This window comes from Pteropus vampyrus, unplaced genomic scaffold, assembly GCF_000151845.1.
Source record: "Pteropus vampyrus isolate Shadow unplaced genomic scaffold, Pvam_2.0 Scaffold200, whole genome shotgun sequence".
NCBI lineage: Eukaryota > Metazoa > Chordata > Mammalia > Chiroptera > Pteropodidae > Pteropus > Pteropus vampyrus.
In genome coordinates, this window is record NW_011888981.1 from 102,131 (window position 1) to 121,185 (window position 19,055).

The 19,055-nt window shown below is 37.4% G+C and overlaps 1 protein-coding gene across 3 annotated transcripts in view; it reads left to right on the plus strand.

Moving 5' to 3' along the window:
- Window positions 1–3,584: 3,584 nt before the first annotated feature.
- Window positions 3,585–19,055, plus strand: part of STRN (striatin) — an 80,769-nt gene continuing 65,298 nt past the window's right edge. The window contains exon 1 of one of the 3 annotated variants that reach the window (XM_011372089.2): window positions 3,585–3,993. In XM_011372089.2, coding sequence (XP_011370391.1) covers window positions 3,760–3,993 — 234 coding nt within the window. In that variant the 5' untranslated portion in view covers window positions 3,585–3,759. The remainder of the gene's footprint in view (window positions 3,994–19,055) is intronic. The other 2 variants (XM_011372090.2, XM_023537783.1) reach the window with 2 other exon arrangements.

Genomic DNA, 19,055 nt, shown 5'->3' on the forward strand with positions numbered 1-19,055 from the left:
ATGGTGACATTAGTTAACAAAATCCAATAAGTTTCAGCTATACACTTTAATAGTAAGGCATATATATGTTTACAATGTGTGTTCATCTCCCATAGTTAGATTTCTGTCTCCACATACTTGACCTCCTTTACCCTGTCCACCTCCCTCATTCCCCCTACCCTCTGGTAACTAATAGTCTATTGTCCATGACCATGAGTCTCTGTTAGTTTGTCCTGTTCATTTGTTGCTTTTAGGTTTATATCCCACATATAAGTGATATCATGTGGTTTTCAACTTTTTCTATCTGGCTTATTTCGCTTAGCATGATTATCTCGAGGTCCATCCATGTTGTAAATGTGGTATTTCATCTCTTCTTATGGTTGAGTAATATTCCATTGTATGTATGTACCACAGCTTCTTTATCCAATCATCTATCATAGGGCACTTCGGTTGCTTCCATATCGTTGGTATTTTAATAGGGATTATATTGAATCTGTAGATTACTTTGGGTAATGTGGACATTTTAACAATATTCTTCAAATCTATGAGCATGGAATATTTTTCCATTTATTTGTGTCTTCTTAAATTTCTTTCATTAATTTCTCCTAGTTTTTGGAGTACAGGTCTCACCTTGGTTAAATTTATTTATCCCTAAATATTTTATTCCTTTGATGCAATTGAAAATGAGATTGTTTCTTAATTTCTCTTTCTGATAGTTCATTATCAGTGTATAGAGACGCAACAGATTTTGTGTGTTCATTTTGTATCCTTAAACATTACTGAATTCATTTATTCTAACAGGTTTTTAGAGTGTTTAGGGTTTTCTGTATTTATCGTGTCATCTGAATATAGGGACAGTTTTACTACTTCCTTTCCAATTTAGATGCCTTTTATTTATTTTTCTTGCCTAATTGCTCTGGCCAGGACTTCCAATACTATATTAAATAACAATGGTGACAGTGGGCATTCTTGTCTTGTTCCTGATCTTAGAGAAAAAGCTTTCAGATTTTGTCTGTGGAGTATGATGTTAGTTGTGGGCTTGTCATATATTGCCTTGATTATGTTGAGGTATGTTCCCTTTATACCTGCTTTGTTATCATAAATGGATGTTGAATTTTGTCAAATGCTTCTCCTGTATCTATTGAGATGATCTTATGATTTTTATCCTTCATTTTGTTAATGTGATATATCACATTGACTGATTTATCAGTATTGAACCAGCTTAGCATCCCTGGAATAAATCCCACTTGATCATGGTGTTTGATCCTTTTAATGTATTGTTGAATTTGCTTTGCTAATATTTTATTGAGGATTTTTGCATCTATGTTCATCAGGGATATTTGCCTTTAATCTTTTCTTGTGTTGGTATCAGGGTAATGCTGGCCTTGTAAAATGACTTTGGAAGAGTTCCCTCCATTTCTAATTTTTGGAACAGCTTGAGAATTACTGGTATTAACTCTTCTTCAAATGTTTGGTAGACTTCACCAGTGAAGCTGTCTGGTCCTAGACTTTTGTTTGATGGGAAGTATTTGATTACTGATTCAATCTCCTTACCAGTGCTCAGTCTGTTCAGATTCTATATTTCTTCATGATTCAGTCTCAGTAAGTTGTTTCTAGAAACTTATCCATTTCTTCTAGGTGGTCCAATTTGACCTGTAATTGTTTATAGTAGTCTCTTATGATCCTTTATAGTTCTGTGGTAACAGTTGTAAGATCTTTCATTTCTGACTTTGAGGTCTTGTTTTCTTGGTGAGCCCAGCTAAAGGACTTATGGGTTCTTAAACAGCTACCATTAAATTTAATTATGTTCAATAGTGTGTTAGGAATTATTTAAAGGAATTGTCAGACATGTCTTTGGAGAAAAAAACAACTTTTAACATCCAAAACTTCTAAAATTACTTAATCTTTCAAATAAAAAAATATGCCATTGTTGCATTATTGTTCCTTTTTTACTCTGGTATGCCTGATAAGTAAGAGAAGAGGCAGCATGCTAACTGCAAGATCAATGAATTAGCAGTCAGGAATTCCGGTTTCTAGTTTTGGCTGTGCCACTCACTCAAAGCCTCATTGTGGACAAGTCTCGACTTCTTTAGACTTGTTTTTTGAGCTGTAAAATGAGAGGATTGGGCAGTATCTCAAAGGACACTTGCAGCCAAAATAATCATGACATGGGATTTGGCCAGGCTTGGATCAAACTTTTATTATAACAAAGAATGAATAAAGCAGAAACATTCAGTAAGTGTGAGACTAGAGCTTGCCATCTTTATTTGCAACCAGAGCAGATACAATGTATTTCCTGTCCTTTTTACAAGTAGCCAGGGAAGGGAGGGGGGAAGAGGACAGGAACAGGATGTCCTTCCCTGACATGTCATTCACCAGCCTATATCTGTAAATTTTTTCATGGCCATCAGGCCTGATATCCAAGAAGTCCATCCCACAAAACAAAAGAATTACAAATAACTTGTTATGGAGACAAAAAAATGAATGCTTAATTTCATTAGCTATATATTTTTTTCAAGTGAATTCTTTGAAATATCACTGAGTGTGAATTTATAGCGACGATTTCAGGGATTCTCGGAAGGTTAACATTTACAAGAGAAACACTTGAAAGGACTTTGGTGTGACTTTGGTAGGCTAATACTGTTGCCAGTTTGTAGGTGAACCTAGAAGAAACTGGAAACTGCAAGTGAAAAGGGAGAAATGCCTGGAGAACTCCAGTTCTAGGCAGTTTTAGGGAGCAGAAAGGGACTTTGTTCTTTCAGGTAGTGTAGCTTTAAGGCACTATAAGAATGATTATATACTTGCCAACCTCCCTCTGATGACAGGAACTGTGTCTTTTATATTTCCAGCAACAGTTACAACCGACAAATCAAGTATTTGTTTGATCGAATTGAATAAAAACTGAGCGGGAATAAGGTAGGGGAAAAAAGACTGAAATAACGTCGTCTTGGATATCAAACTTTTAAAGAATTTACTGCAAGATTAACTACAAAGGGAAAGGGACTTCAATGGAGCACTTCTTCAGATGCGATGTCACCAAGCCAGAATAGGAGAGAGAGGTCATCATAGTTCCTTACAAGTGAAAACTGATCAGGCAACAAGTTTGAATCCTCAAGTGAAAAGGCAGAAAGGAGCGACAGCGATACGCAGATGGGCAAAATTGATGAGTGCCTAGGGTCGGAGAAACACCGAAGTCTAATCCGAAAGGGAGAAGGCTGAGTCCAGCTGGCTGGAGAAACACCGTCCAGGGGCCGTACGGGCGAAGCTCGCTTTGAGCTTGTTTCTTAACAGAACTAGCAGGAAGCCCTAAAAGATGTGCAGCTCGGGCTGGTAGTTTGTCCTGATAACTTCCGCGTGTGGGTGTGTGTGTATGTGTGCCGCCCGTGAACTTCCGCGTCGGAGGGAGCCTGGAGCGCGGCGAAGTCCGCCCCGCCCATGCTGCCGCCAGAGCGACCCCCGCCCGCCGCGGGGAAGGGGCGTGGCGAGGGCGGGGCCTCAGCCGCGCCGGAGCCGTCCGCAGCCCCACAGGCCGCCGCGGCCGCGTTCGCCGTCGCCACGCCCCGCGACTACAGTTCCCAGCAAGCACCGGGCCTCCGGCGCGCCGCAGTTGACCCATTTCCCGGCCCGTCCGGGCTCGGCCAGCCCCCGCGCCCAGGCGGCAGCTCCCTGCTGACTGGGGTGTGGGCGGGGAGCGGTGGAGGGAGGAGAAGGCGCTGCTGGCCGCCGCCGTTGCCTCCGCTCCTGGGCGCCTGGGCAGCTCACCGGGTTTCCGCGGCCGCCATGGACGAGCAGGCGGGTCCCGGCGTCTTTTTCGGCAACAACCACCCAGGCGCCGGCAGTGCCAAGGGTCTCGGGCCTCTGGCGGAGGCTTCTGCGGCCGGCGACGGGGCGGCTGCGGCGGGGGCGGCCCGAGCCCAGTACAGCCTCCCGGGAATCCTGCACTTCCTGCAGCATGAATGGGCCCGCTTCGAGGTGGAGCGAGCCCAGTGGGAAGTGGAACGGGCGGAGCTGCAGGTAAAGACCCTCCCGGCCTGGCCCTCTTCATCCCGCCTCTTCGCTCCCTCCGCCCCGCCCCGGACCCTTCTCCCTCCCCCCTGCCCCTTCTCTGGTACCCTCCCCTTTGCTCCCGCCCGTCCCACCCGAACTGTCCCTTTCCCCTCCATCACCTTTGCTTTTGGCTGACCCCACTTCCTTAACCCGGGTTCCCACTCCCGCCCTTATGCGTTGTTTACCCTCCCCGCTCCTTTTCGTCTGTTCCTTCTCTGTCTCATTTGAACTCTCCTGCCATCCACATTTTAGGTCTTCTCTTTCGGTATACTAATTGGGCTGATAGTAGTTTTGAAAGACATGGAGCAAAAATCATCTTCTGTCCTAGTGAGTCCCATCCTAGGTCTAGAGACGTTCTCCGCAGTGTAGATACTGACAGTTGGCTCCTCTCTCTGAGAGGAAGGTGATTAATGAAGACAACAAGTTGTGTCTGTGAGGCCTTGACTTTAGGCAAGAAGTTTATGTTGGGTGAAAATGTTACTAGGAATATCAACTCTCTTTTTGTATATGTAAATGTTTCTTCTCTTCCCTCTCTCCCTCACCCCCTCCCACTTTTCTTGTAGGTTTTTCAGATTCCTGGATTTTAAATGAAGGACCTAGATGATCACATTCAGATGGTGGTTCAGAGATGGTTTCCTGTTCTCAAAATCAAAAACTTCCCAAGGATTAATTTTATGTTCAGTGTTTTGTGAGATAGATTTTTACTTTAAAAAGAACTAAAAGGGGCTTCAAAGTTGGTTACATTTCCTTGCATACTCTGCAAGGTAAAGTATATCCAGAGAGGGCTCTTCAAAGAAAGAAAGTGAGGCTGATACTTTACAGGGCATTTGGAATTGGTAAGTAGGTTTCAGTGGCTGTTCTTAAAACTTCCAAGCCGTACATCACTTTCACAAGGAACTTAAAGAACTGTGAATGACTGTGCCTTTCTGCTTTACTGGCTCATCCTGTGTGCTTGTGAAATCCGAGTATGGTTTTGGTTGGTGAAACATTTAAAGTTAAAATGCTACCCAGTGTGTCACTTTTTTTGGTAACATGTATTTTCTTCGGCACTTAAAAAAAAAAGGAGAAATCTGTTAAATAGAATCTGTGAGGGAACAGGCTGCTTTGGTGTAATGCAAATGGCAGTGGAAACAGCAAGCAGACAGGGTTATAATAGTAGGCAAGATTATAGTATGGGCTATGCTTGCTGCTAGCTCTGTGACCCTGAGGAAATCATTTAACCTCTCTGAACTTCAGTTTCATCATTTATTTATTCAGCACATTTATTGAGTGTCAGCTGTGTGCCTCTAGGCCTTGGGATTAACAAAACTGACAAAGCCTCTGCCCTCATGGAGTTTATGTTTTAGTCCAGAGACAGTCAGCAGATGCAACTATATAATTCATTGACCCATAGTGACAACTGCTATGAGAAAAATAAACCAGGATACTGGAATAGAGTGTGATAGGGGCAGATGTTTTAGATGGGGTGATCAGGGAAGGCCTCTGGGAGGAGTTGAATGAAGTGAGGGAATGACCCATGGTTTCCAAGATTCCTTCTGATTCTTTATGTCTGCAGTTGTATCTTTATATCCTTTGGTGGCTTTTTCATTCCAACAGTTATATTGCTTTAGTATCTGGTCTTTTGATAGTTGTAATTTTTCTCATAATCTGACCATGTCTGTATAACAACCATCAGACTTAGATGCTTCATTCAGATTTATTGGTAATTCACCCTTATTAGCAATGCATTCCATAAATGAGTTCAAGGAAGTGTTAAAAGCAGGCTTTAACTTTAATATTGTACAGTTGTGGAGAATAATTTTTGTATGTAGCCATTTAAATTTTAATTTATTTTCCAGTCTAGGGAATATGAGGTAAGCCACAATCATTTGGTCAAAAACAAACAAGATAACAACTCTTCCTTTCCTACTTGTGATAGTTTGGGAATTTCCTACTCATCTCACCCCCTGTGCCTGCAGCCCCCACTCCCCCAACCCCCATTTAAACTTTTCAATTTACCTGTAACTATAGCAACTCCATACACACAAACACACACACCCCTTCCTGAGTTACTTATGGCAAATGTTAAATTTAAAGTAGATTTTCCTTTGGTTTTTATTATATTAAGGACCCTACATTTTCATAGTGTCTTTTGGTTTGTGCTCAAATTAAGCATCCATGGAAAAAGTTAAAAAAATGTGTCATATTTTCCTTACAGCAAGGGTTACATATTTGGAGAGAGAGTTTTCAGGACTCTATGGTCTATGGCCCCCTTTATTAGCATTATTGAAAATATATTTAAAAAAAATTTTTTTTTACATCAACATCATTAAATTGAACACATCTCTTCATTTTTCTTTGCCATTGAAATTCTCCTAGAAAAACAATAGGAAGTACGAGTTGAATGATGAGGAAATTCGGATCAGCTGATGTTTTTTTAATTTTTAAATCTCTTCTCAAGTCATTAACACCAAGGTCAACAAAAATACCTTCAAGTCTAACGTGTTGCTTCAGGAACCTGACAGTCCTGCTCTTTCAAGTTGCCAGGGCAGAATTGTGAAAGGCAATCCAAGCTCTCATCTGTCTGGTCTGCCTTCAGCACTTCCTCCCTCCTTCAGATCCTAGGGGTAAGAAACTGGCCACATTGTACCAAAAACTTTGTCATTTTGTTCCCCCTTGCCCAGTTAGTTAATACAAGACTCTCTTTTCACTTCTGGTAATCTCACTCTCCCCTCAGCACCACCATGCAGGTGAAATAGGTAATGCATGAGAAAAGAATGGTCAAGATTAGTACTGAGATTTATATTTGAGAGAGGAATTGGAGATGAGGTACCTGACATTTGAAACAGTTTTCTGCATGTGATACATTGATCTAGATGACCTCAAAGAAACATGAAGTCTAATTGGAGTGACAGAACAAAGAAAATGCAGAAGAATCAGAGTGTTTATTATTATGGTGGTTTAAATTCCCTTAGAATAGCACAAGAAAGAAGAGCTAGCAAGTGGGGAGAACAGGAAGAACTTTATGAGGTAATGAAAACCTTAGGTTCAGTATTTGAAAATTACTGACTTATGAGAAAGCAAGCAGGTAAATACAGAATAAAAATTATTGGCCCTAGATTTGGATGTGTGTGCACACGTGTGTGTGTGTGTGTGTGTGTGTGTGAGAGAGAGATGATTGAATAGCTTAGGGCATGTGGGTGGAGGCTGGTGCTATAGTGTTTATGAATCTGGATTTTGGCATTAGTGATTCATATTTTCATTAAACAAATATCAAGAGCCTGCTTCATGCTAGGTCCTGTTCTAGGCACTGGAGAAACAGCAGTGATTAAAACATCCTACCTGCATGAAGTTTACATTGTGGGGGAAGATAGTAATAAATACACTCATAAAATTTTAGATGGTAGTAAATGCCATGATAAAGTGGGGTAAGTGGAATATGGAGTGCTTGAGAGGGTGGAGAGGGGAAGAAAGGCTTTGCTGATAAGGTGCCATTTGAGCAAATACCTGAAAAGGTGATATCTGAGGAAAGAGTGTTCTAGGCAGAGGGAACAATAGGAGGAAGGAAACATGCTTTGAATATTGGTGGAATAATGAGGCAGTTGTGGCTGGAATAGAGGAGGAAAGCGGAAGAAATGCTGTCAGAGGTACTGGATCTTGCCCACAGTAAAGACTTTAGATTTTACTTCAGCAAGATGGGCAACTCTGGAATGTTTTGAGCAAAAGAGTGACACCATCCTTAAACAGAATCCTTTGCAAGGATTCAGAATAGACTGGGAGGGGAAACAAAGGTCGAAGATTCAGTCTAGTTAGGAGACACTTTTAATAATCCACGCCAGGGATGACCCATGGTGGCAATAATGAGATTTGGGAATATATATTTTGATACATATTCAGAATATAATGGATTCTGAATACTTTTTGAATATAGAACCAGCAAGATGTGCTGGAGAGGATAGAATGTGAGGTTTGAGAAAAAGAGGAGTCATATATGACTCAAAATTATTTTGAGCAGCCTCAGAGGACTGTTGAGAAGATTTACTGTGCATTTAAATGGACAAAGTAGGCACTTAAAATGACAACTTATTTTTGTTATTCTTGCAACTGTTATTTATAATTATAGTAAAAGGCAACATGGCATAGACCCGGATTTAAATCTTTGCACTAAGACTTACTGTATTTTATGCCAAAAATACATGTTTGCCATAATTCTGACCTCTCAGAAACTTAGCTTCCTCGTGTGTAAAGTGAGAATAATAAACTATCTTGTGAGAATTAGATATTTTAAAGTACCTAGCAGAAGCTTGGTATATAACACAAACTAAGCGGTGGATGAATAAACGGTAGCAAGTGCATGATGTTAAATTTGTACTCTCATAAATCTCCTTTCTGTTCCCACAGAAAAGCAGAATTTTCAGTCATGAACTCTTCTAAGGTTAGAGCATATGCCATCCTGGAACCATGCAGTTTAACATTTTGGTTTCGGTGGTGGCATTAAAGGACATTTAATAGGAGTCAGCCTCAAAACATTGATAATATACTTTAAATGTATTTGCTTTCCTTAATAACCCACCATGTGTCTGTTATCTTGAAATTTGTATAAACTTTTCTGAATGTGTTTTACTTAACCATGCATGACTTCTTGGGTAACAAATCACATACATTTACGAACGACTCTATAAAACTAAACTTCGGTTTTATTTCGCTGTTTGTTTGGAGTAGGTGGACCCCATTGTGGTATGGTATAATTTCTAAACAGGCTACTTTGTAAAATTCTATTCTTATCCTTGATAATTTTATAATATTTAATTACATTTTGGAACTATTATAGAGGTTTTACTCTTTTAAAACATACCCTACTATTTGTCACTTTAGTGTTTCTCAACTTTAGCTGCAATCTTAGAATAATCTGAGGGAACTTTTAAAAATATTAATTCCATGGGCTCTGCCCCAGACCCATTAAATCAGAATTATAGGAATTAGGGCCCCTGGTATTAGTGTTTTTTGAGCTCTCTAATAGTCCTGATATGCAGTAAGGATTGAGAACTACTGCTTTAATTCTTTTCTCTTTTTACAAATATAGTTTGGTGATTTCAATACTTAGTGTTAATATTCCAGATATGGATGGCTTTTTACAGAATTTGGAATATAATTTCTGTTATGTTTCTATTCTTTCTGATGATAGCTAGCATTTTATTTTTAGGCAGTAGAATGTTATAATTTGAATCACCTTCCTCTGACTGAGAGAGATAATGACAGCGATCTTTGAGCTGGAATGAACTTTGGAAATCAGCTACATTCTTATTCAACAGGTAAACTGAGGCCCAGAGAGAGGTTAAAAGACCAGGAATGAAATAGGTTTTGTACACGCTCTGGCACTTAAATCTCCAGATACCTGTGCAGTTTTTTAAAAAAATTTTCAAATACATTATCTTGCTTGATCCATACAACCTTCTGAGATAATCAGTCACACTAATGCTTGCTTTTCATTTTTTTCTTGTTATTTAAAATAATGGACATGGAGATTTTACTGTGTACTGTTTTCTAACATTTTATTGGCTAAATTTATGATTTTTCAAATGATTTTGATGTTCTGTAGTTTTGTTATGTGTCAGGGTATAAATTTTATTTTATTTGAGACTTTGTTAGGCTTCTTAAATCTGTGGGATTTATGTCTCATTAGTTTTGTAAAATTCTCAGTCATTATCTCTAGATTTCTCCTTTCTTGTTCTCTTTCTTTTCCTTTTGGTTCTCCGATTACATGTACCTTAGGCCTTCTCTGTCTGATCTATATTTTCCATCTTTATATCTCTGCATGCTTTATTCTGGGTAATTTATTTTAATTTATCTTCTGGTCCATTACTTTTCTCTTGAGTTGAATCTAATCTTTTAAAGCCATCGGTGAATTTGGATCTTTTCTTAATAGTTTCCTACAGAGAATTTCAGAGTTGTCTTTTATTTTTTTAACCTAATAAGTATAGTTATTTTATAGTTGGTGTCTCTGTTCTTCCTGTATGTTGATGTCTTAAAGGTCCTTTTCTGTGTCTGTTGTTTTTGCTGGTTCTTGCTCTTGATGGCTCATTTCTTTGTATGCTGCTTACTATCCTTAAGGAAGTATAAGACTAATCTGAGGTCTCATAATAAAGGTAACTTCTTTAGGAAGTTTTTGCTTTTGCTCCTGATTGCTTTCTGGAGGCATAACCTCGAAGAAACTACTTTAAAGTGAAAAATTGCTTGAGTTTTTGCACCACGCAGCTGATGAACATTTTGGTTGTGAATACATTTGAGGGCCAGTTTACTTCTGCTCCACCTTTGTTTTGAGGGTGTAAGCTTTTTAGGGCCTTATGGGGTATATCTCCTATTTGACTCTCCACTCTGCATGTTCCTGGTCTTTGATTTTTGCCTTTTGGGTCCTGCAAGGCTGTCCAAACTAAAGTTCAGATTTGTTCTGATTGGCTAGTAATTTTGCTCATTACTCAAAGGGCAAAGTGACTTTTGTTCCCTCACCTCTCTGTTCCCATTTTCCCTTAAATTTTGGCCAAATAATTTCTTGTTATCTTACCAGCTTTGCTTTTTAAGATGATTCTAAAAATATCCAGAATTTTTAGCCTTTTTTAGTAGGGGTGTTGTTTCAAGGCACCATTACTAGAAACATATTTCTCTTATTTTACTTTCAAAAACTGACATATAAGAATGGCCTCAGTAATTGGGGAGAAATATCATTGATAGCACCTCTTTATCAAGAGATGTGCCTATTTAGCCGTAAATGTTATTTACCCCTAAACATTATTTACTCTCTAAATCTACTTTTTTTGACTTCTAGTAGTAGAGGGAAACCTACAACTTTTCTCTAAAATCTTGGTAATTTAAGCAGAACTTAAAACAATCATGAACAAGCCCCTTTACCAATCAGTCTTTAAGAGGTTTATGTTTGAAAGTCCAAATAATCTGTACTGGTTTCCCTTTGTCAGCCTCCTATCTATTTTTGAATGTTATTAGTGGTATCCAGGTTTCAGTTCTGAGCCATTAGAAATAAAATTGCCCTCGAGATCTTTGGAGTTTCTTTCTTTGGTGGCCATTAGACAAAACGATCTATTGACCATCATAATTTGGCAATGGAAAGTGTGGGTCATAGAGTCAGAAAGCTTTATAATTTCTAATTTTTCCGATTTATAATTTTTCTGGGCCTCATTTGTATTTGTAAATTGTAGATGATAATTTACTCACCACGCAAAGTAGTTGTAAGGTTTTAAAAAGATAAACACATGTAAAGTATATAACCCATAATAGATGTCCAATAACTGGTTTGCTTCTGTTGGTTGAAAGTTCCTGAACAGAATGCATTTAATGAAAATTTAGAAGCCAAGAACTCATTTCATTGATCCGTTTGACATAGTAGCTACTTACATTCTTTTTGTCCTATTAGTAGTGGTTTAATGACAATAAATTGATTGTATTGGGAGGAGAGGGCAGGCTAGAGATGGCAGTAATAAGTGGTAATAATCTGTAAGTATTGAGGACTACAGATAGTAATAGAGGAAAATTTGGATTTGGGGAGAGAATCCTGATGCAAGAGAGAGAAGTTGAGGAAGTGGTAAAAGAAAAGAGACGGGAACTGAGGGATGGAGGAGTAGAGACAGATAGGAGGAAGAAACTGCACTGCACACATCAGCCTGTTCTTGATTTCTAAAGGGTGTATTGTTTGTAGTCTTTACTTTAGCTCTTGTAATTGTAAAATTCTAGAGCTGACAGAGGTAGACACACACACACACCACTCTCCTCCTCCCCTTACACACATCATATCTCTGCTCTCAATTTTTTATCCCCTTCATTGGACTAGGAATATTTACCTCCTGAGGAGCCCATGAACTTAATTTGTCTCATCCCTTATTTTATCATTAGGGCCAGAGAGATACAGTGATTTGTCTGAGATTAATTACACTATGAGTCGGTGTAGATATAGTTTAGAACCCAGGAGTCCGAATACCCATGCCAGGGCATTGTTTGCCATACTGTATTATCTCCTTTTATTGGTCCTGTGTAGCTGCTTCTGATCTGAAGTAGACAAGTGAATTATAATATTTAAATTTGATATAATATGCTTTGAATAACTCATAATTTAAAGTAAATTCTTACCACTTATTTCAAGTTTTTCTTCAAGTAGAATAATTTAGAATAATTTTCTTCAAGTAGAATAATTCTTTAAGGGGTTCAAGAAAGTCTTTAACAATGTGTGTTCTTTAAAAATGTTTAATATGGTATCACTGTAGTTTATTTTAATCGATTTTATTTATCATATAGGAAATGCTGAAAAATGTTTTTTTAAAAGTCTGCAAATTTGGATTTCTTTTCAACTTGCTCTGAGAGTAGCCTAATTAAATTCTATATATATGTATGTATTAATATAGTTTGTGTTTATTGATCATATATCAAATTTTGTGTTATGCCTTGGTAATTAGGTTATTCTTAGACCATCTGTTGTATGTGTATTTGAACAGAATAATATGTCAACCATGTAGTTTCTCTTATGCAGTAAGGTATTTGAGGAAATAAAATCACTTTTTTTGGCAGACTTAATGCTATTTAATCTTTACTATAAAAATACTTTATCAGACAAGATGATAGAATATTAGAAAATACTGATACATAAGAAAGAAAAGTTACAGTAGAGTTAGCTAGAAGCAGTCTGGCACAAGGAAAAATGTGTAGGTATTTTGTTTTGGAGATAAAATGGGGAGAAAAATTAGAGCGTAGAAGCCCTGGGATTAAGGTGAGCTTTAGAAAATATTGAGTAAGGTTGGGTGGAATAGGTATTTTGGGTGTGGTGAGTAGGTTCTTGGCATAACTGCACTATAGAAATCCAAGGAAAGGGCCGTGTGTATGTATGTGTTTCATGACCTTGCACACAGGTTTCATTAGCACTCATTTACATGTGACAAATTGGATCCAGTACCAGCATATCTAGTTAGGAGAAATAAACACAATGTCAAATTCCACAAGAGTGATACCAATTTCACCTGATGGAAAATTACAGCCCAGTCTGGGACTTGTTCTCAATTTCTTTTGTTTGTGCTTCCTGAAATGAGAAGGTTAAGCAAAGGAGCCTAAATTATAGGCACAACTAAAACCTGCTCCCAAGGAATGTAGATTCATATAAAGCTAAAAGGAGGGGATAAGGAGGAGCCTGTGGATTTGGGTGAGCACACTTACTGAACTTGAAAGAAAAACTAGTCCATTGGGGAGGAGGGTACCATGGTCCCAGTAATTGAACCTAGTACTTTATTTGTTGTTTCCTCTCTTTCCTTTCTTCTTTACCCTCCAAATATAATAATAGTTTCATTTATTGGGCACTAACTATGTATCAGGTGCAGTGCTCAACACTTTACATGTATAATCTGTTTTAATCTTTGCAAAACTATATATGGTAGGTATTAGTAATTTATTCCCTAATTCATAGATGAGGAGAGAGGTTAAATAATTTGTTGTAAGAAATGTTTGAGTGATGGGGCCTGGCATGGTAAACAGAGGGAAACATTTTGCCATTTTTCTTGCTTCCTCCTTCTCTGAGTCAATGTACAGTGCTGGGATGTTTTCCTCTCCTTTGCTGTCTAGTGAATTTCTAATCATCTAACGATTCATTTTCCTCTCTGGGAAACCTGCCTGACCTCCAGACACAGTGCTTTCATGCTCCTCTAACACCTCATACATACAATACATGTAAGCTTTGTTGACTGCCACTATCCAGACTGATGGTTGGGGAGTAAACCCGAATAGATGGTTAAAATGATACTTTAAATAATTTATGTTAAAAATTATAAACATATAATAATTTGCCAGTGTAAGACCAAGCGAACTCACCCTTCACTTTTTAAAAAAATTTTTTTAGAATGCTGATTGGAGTTCTGCGTTGACATACGTGAATTAGCTACAGTTGTAATGCATTGTAATACATACAGTACAATAACATAATACAGTTGTTTACGATTTCTGGTTCTGGTTTTTCTTGAGTAAAGCCCACTGAGTGCAAAGTCCTAGATTTTTATGAGTTTTACTCCAGTCTTTTACAGTTGTTTACCAACATCTATTTGACAGCAATATTTTTAGTAGGTCTCTTTTATTGTCTTGTCTTTTTGAAGTGTTCAACTTAATCTTTTTATACCCACATTTTATTGGTTTATATAATATTTAATTGAATTATCTAATCAAAGTAACAAGTGCAACTGACAAACAGTTTTAAGAGGACACCTGGTTGACTTTTAGTGAGCTTATATAACTACTTTGGGAACTGAAGTATATGGGTGAACTATACTCAAGGTGTGAATATTTAATATCTCGGCTTTCGACAGTGTTTTATAAGGAGATTAGAGAATACTGGTTAATCCGTAGGACTGGTTAAGAGAACATTAGTGATATGAACTTCTGCTCTATCTCACTTATACCACCTATGTCAAACTTGGTTTCTTGGCTAGACTGTGAGTCATTTAGGGTGTTTTTATTTCCCTAAAGCCCAGCAGAGTGGCTGGTACATAATTAGCTGCTTAATAAATATAATAAATATATTGAATAAATCACATATTAGGTTATGTTGTTACTGAATATGTATTAAATATATCTGTTTGTATATGTATATCCTGTCTCCCAGCTAAATTGTGTCCTTAAGGGCAGGTCTTATGTCCCATACTTGGATATTTACAATTTTCTCATAAATGTAGTGAAGGTGCAATATATGTTGCTATATAGAGAGCAGCCTGTCTGTTCCTCTTGCTGCTAGCTAGTTCTGCCTTATGACTTCCACTGGAACGAGCCTTTTAGAGCGAGTAATATCTGTATTGTGTTGTGTAGAGCATTGCCTGGTCCCTGCCAAGTCATTCTGACAGAGCTCATTTTGGGGATGCCACTGGCTTCATAATTACGGCTTGATGTTAGCTGCAGCAAATGGTACTTGGGTTTGGTTGTTGTGTGTGTGTGTGTTTGTTTTCTTTTCCCTTCGTGTGTTAGACATGGACTGCCAGGAAATGTCTTTGGCATCGTGTCTTTACAATCAGCAGGGTAATGTAACAATTGTTTTCTTTTCTAAAACCCATGACTTCAAATTTTATACACATTTCTCATTTCTTCTAAATAGAAATTCGAATCTTTTTTGTGAAGATAAATCTTATTTTAAATAAAATATCTAGTTTATTACTTTGCATTCTACTTTTCTGATTTTGTTTATAGTTGCATTACCAGTATATCGTGATTTTAAGCTTTTTTGAACTCTGCTTCTTTAAATAATAAAAGGGAAATCTCTGTTATTCGGAATTTAGAATGAAAAATTCTGACTTTCTTATCACTAACCCGGCTTGTGTCGAAAATTATAATTTAGCTTTTTAAATCCTTATAGCTAGTCAACTTAGAATAAGCACCAAACACTAAACTAAGGAGACATCAAAGTTGCCAAAATCTCATAGAAAATTTATTATCGAGAATTTTTTAAATTTGTGCTTTTGCTTGCAAGACTTTTGGTCGGGACATTAGGTGCTTAGTGAGTACCTGACATTCTTGTACACTGGAGATACAGTGAAAAACAGGAAGATACAGTTTTAGCTCTCATGAAGCTTAAAATCAAGTAATGATTCTTAACTTCAGGACCTGAGTCCATTATGCCAATGGTGATAGTCACTTTGGCAATGCCATTTGAATTTTCCCCATTTAAAAACCAACCAACCAATAATATCAATAAAATAAATCCCTTCTTAGCTCTCTTATTCATTAGTACACACATCCTATCCCTTATTCTCTTTCATTTCTCTGTACAGACCACATTACTACACCTTCAGTTTTTTAGTAGTCTCATCTTTCTATTTCTTTGTTCTCTTTCTCTATTTTGGGTCACTCATTTCTCAGTCTCTTGTGATCTTGCTTCTAGCCCTTATTCAGGTAATTGTTCACCAGATAATACTTTTTTTTCCCTTCCATTGGTTACTCTGACTTAAGTCCTCTGGCTCCAGTGGAATTCTTTTGTTTGGATGCTTCATAAAATTATATCTCTAGGTGGTCCTGATACTTTCCACAGTTAAAATTCTACTTATTAAATTTCTTGCTAATGTCTTTACCTGGATGACCTATCACTTGAAACTCAATCATCCTTTCAAAATTCTTCTCCCAGACCAAATTGTCCTTTCTTCTCTGACCCAGCCCCTTGTTTACCTTTTCTAGAAACCTAGATTCAGCTTTCACTGAACATTTTACTCTGTTGTTCTTACTCTCCCAGCCATGCACCTGATATTGTAAACTCTGTGTAATGTTTTAAATCCATTTTTTGATCATTTAATTCCTACTGTTACCTTGGTCCAGACCCTCATCACGTCATATCTGGGTGACTTCAGTAGGAGCCTTCCTAATTTTTTACCTCTGGTCTCTCCCTTTGCTAAGGTATTCGACGTAGTACCGCCTCTCAAGCTTCTAAAAATATTGATTTGTTCAAGACATTCTCTTTTAGTTTTTATTTTTAACCATAGTAGATTGCAAATCTCTCCGCGATTAGGCTGTTTGTATTTCCTACCCGTTAGGGTACTCTTTCTGAACCAAAATAGTGCAGTCTCACTTTGCACATGAGCCACGTCTTTTTTTTTTTAATCATTGTTCAAAAGGGTTTGTCAATCTGGAATGTCTTTTCATCACCTTGTTTGTATAATTCTTTTAGACTTTTATATAATCTTTATTCAGATTTTGTTTAAGTCCCATTTTCAACATGAAGAGTTTTTGATACTCTTAGTTTTTAGTGATTGTTCCCTTTTTAGTACTTGCTTTGTCGTTTGGCACTTAGGGTCTGCTACGTCATTCTGTTTAGTTGCTTTTTATGGATCTGTTCAATTAATTTAACAAATATTTATCGGGCATCTGCTCCATGCAAGTTACTGTTCTGGGCAATGAGGATATATCAATGAATAGCATGGACAGCCCTGTCCTCATGGAGCTATAGCAACTTCCTCTGTACCTTATTTTTAAATTTATTTCTAGCACGTATCACGGTATGTGCTAATAACGCTGGTATTAAAATTGAGTTCACATTTGTAAAAAGGAGCCCCTGGATTAATAATGCAAAAAAAAAAAAAAAAACCACTACAGAGAGAAAAGGATGATTATTCTGTAGGATGACTATATCTTTTGAAAGGTTGGCTATCTTAGATATAGTAATAAATTTTTAAAATTAGCCAAAGTAATACTGCCTTGGAAAATATTAATTCAACTGTATACTGTTAGTCTCCCACAAAAGGGATGCAAATAAAATGAAAGCAAATAGAAATCTTTTTAAAAAAAATTCTCATTATCTTGGGATCAGTACTTATTCAGTTCTACTTTCCACATGTCATCTTTAGTTCTGTATAATTACAAAATGTTAAAGTCTTTCTGAGAGAACCGAGGCTCAGAAAAGTTAAGTAACTTTAATAAGGTCACATGGATTAGTGAGAGAACCAGGAGTAGGAATTTCCCAACTCCTACATCAAATCAAAGGACATTGAATTTTTCTACGTTTCAGTAATTGATGTATATAGTTATGGTACCAAGTTATCAAGAAAAATTAGGTTATGTTCACTGGCTTTTTAAAAAATGAAGGTAGTAATTTATTGATCTTTAAGATTCAATATACATCAAGGCTGAAATGATTTAATTCACTCGAGCATTTTTTATGTGTCCAATAAGTCCTGTTTTCCCTGCTTTACATTCTCTTTTGTTTTCAGATTGTTTGAATAAAAACTGTTACTTTGACATTTTAACCTAATATTTTATCAGGAAATGAGTGTGTGATAGTTGAAAGTCAAATAGTTACTGTAAAAGTATATTTTAATGAAACTTCCTACTTAAGGAATCTATTTGTATCGATTTAGAAATTTTTTTGTGTGTTTGCTATAACATGAATGAGATTTAGTCCTTAGTTAAACTTAGATTTATTTTTAGAAACTCAATTTTACATTCAGCAGTATAAAGGAAAACCAGAGCTGGACAGTGCTTAAAGTGGTAAAAGCAGATTTTAATCAGGAACTGTTACAATGGAAGAGGGGAGTGGGGAGACCTCAGTATGGAACTGGGCTCAATTCTGAATGCAACGAGGAGAAAGGATTTATAGCCAAGGAGAGAGGATGGAGGTTTGGTGGGTGGAAGTTACTAAGGGGAAGTTAATTGACAGGATTCTTGCTGAATTAGACATCACCTGGGGGGTGGTGGGTGATGAGAAATTTAATCAGATATTGAGGGTGATCAGATGTTGAAGGTAGAGGATTCTTGCTAAACTGACTTAGTAAGATTCTTGCTAAAATTGGGCAAAGATGGACCCAGAAGTTCAAAGATTGGGCCTAGTCTAGAGGGCTCAGAAGAGGACAATGGTCAACGTATGGCAAAGTAGTCAATAATTATCATCAAAGATATATGCGTTAAAGCACTGAGGTATACCCTTTTTGACCTGTGAATTTTAAAAAATCAGCGATAACACCCAATGGTAGGGGAGATGTGTTAAAACTTTACTTTTTCATGCATTGTTGGTGGTATTGTCAGTTGGTCAGTATCTATCAGGAAATATAGTTATACTTTCACCTAGTAATCCTACTTGTTGCAGTCCATCCCAGAGAAATTTTTTAAAAATTTGTCTTTTAAGTCTACATGCATAAAGAACATCATTGGCAATTAATTTTGTAATTTAAATGTCAAAGTGTGGTGAAATGAGTATCACTTAGGAATGATTTTGGCTATAAGTAAACCCTGTTAACAGTGACATAATAAAGGTCATCTTTCTCACAATTCTGGTGACGGGTAGTCTTTTTCTCTCACTAAAGCTGGTGCAGTTGCTTAATGATGACATAAAGAATCTAGGCTTTTTCTCTTCACTGTCATTCTTTACCCCCAGTGTGTGTTGGCTTATTCTTGTTACATTATGATTACAAGATTGCTATACAGTAGTCCTCCCCTTATTCAGAGGGGACATATCCAAGTTCCCCCGTGGGTGCCTGAAACTGCTGATAGTACTGAACTCTACATATGTATTTTTTTAATACATACACACATTCATTCAT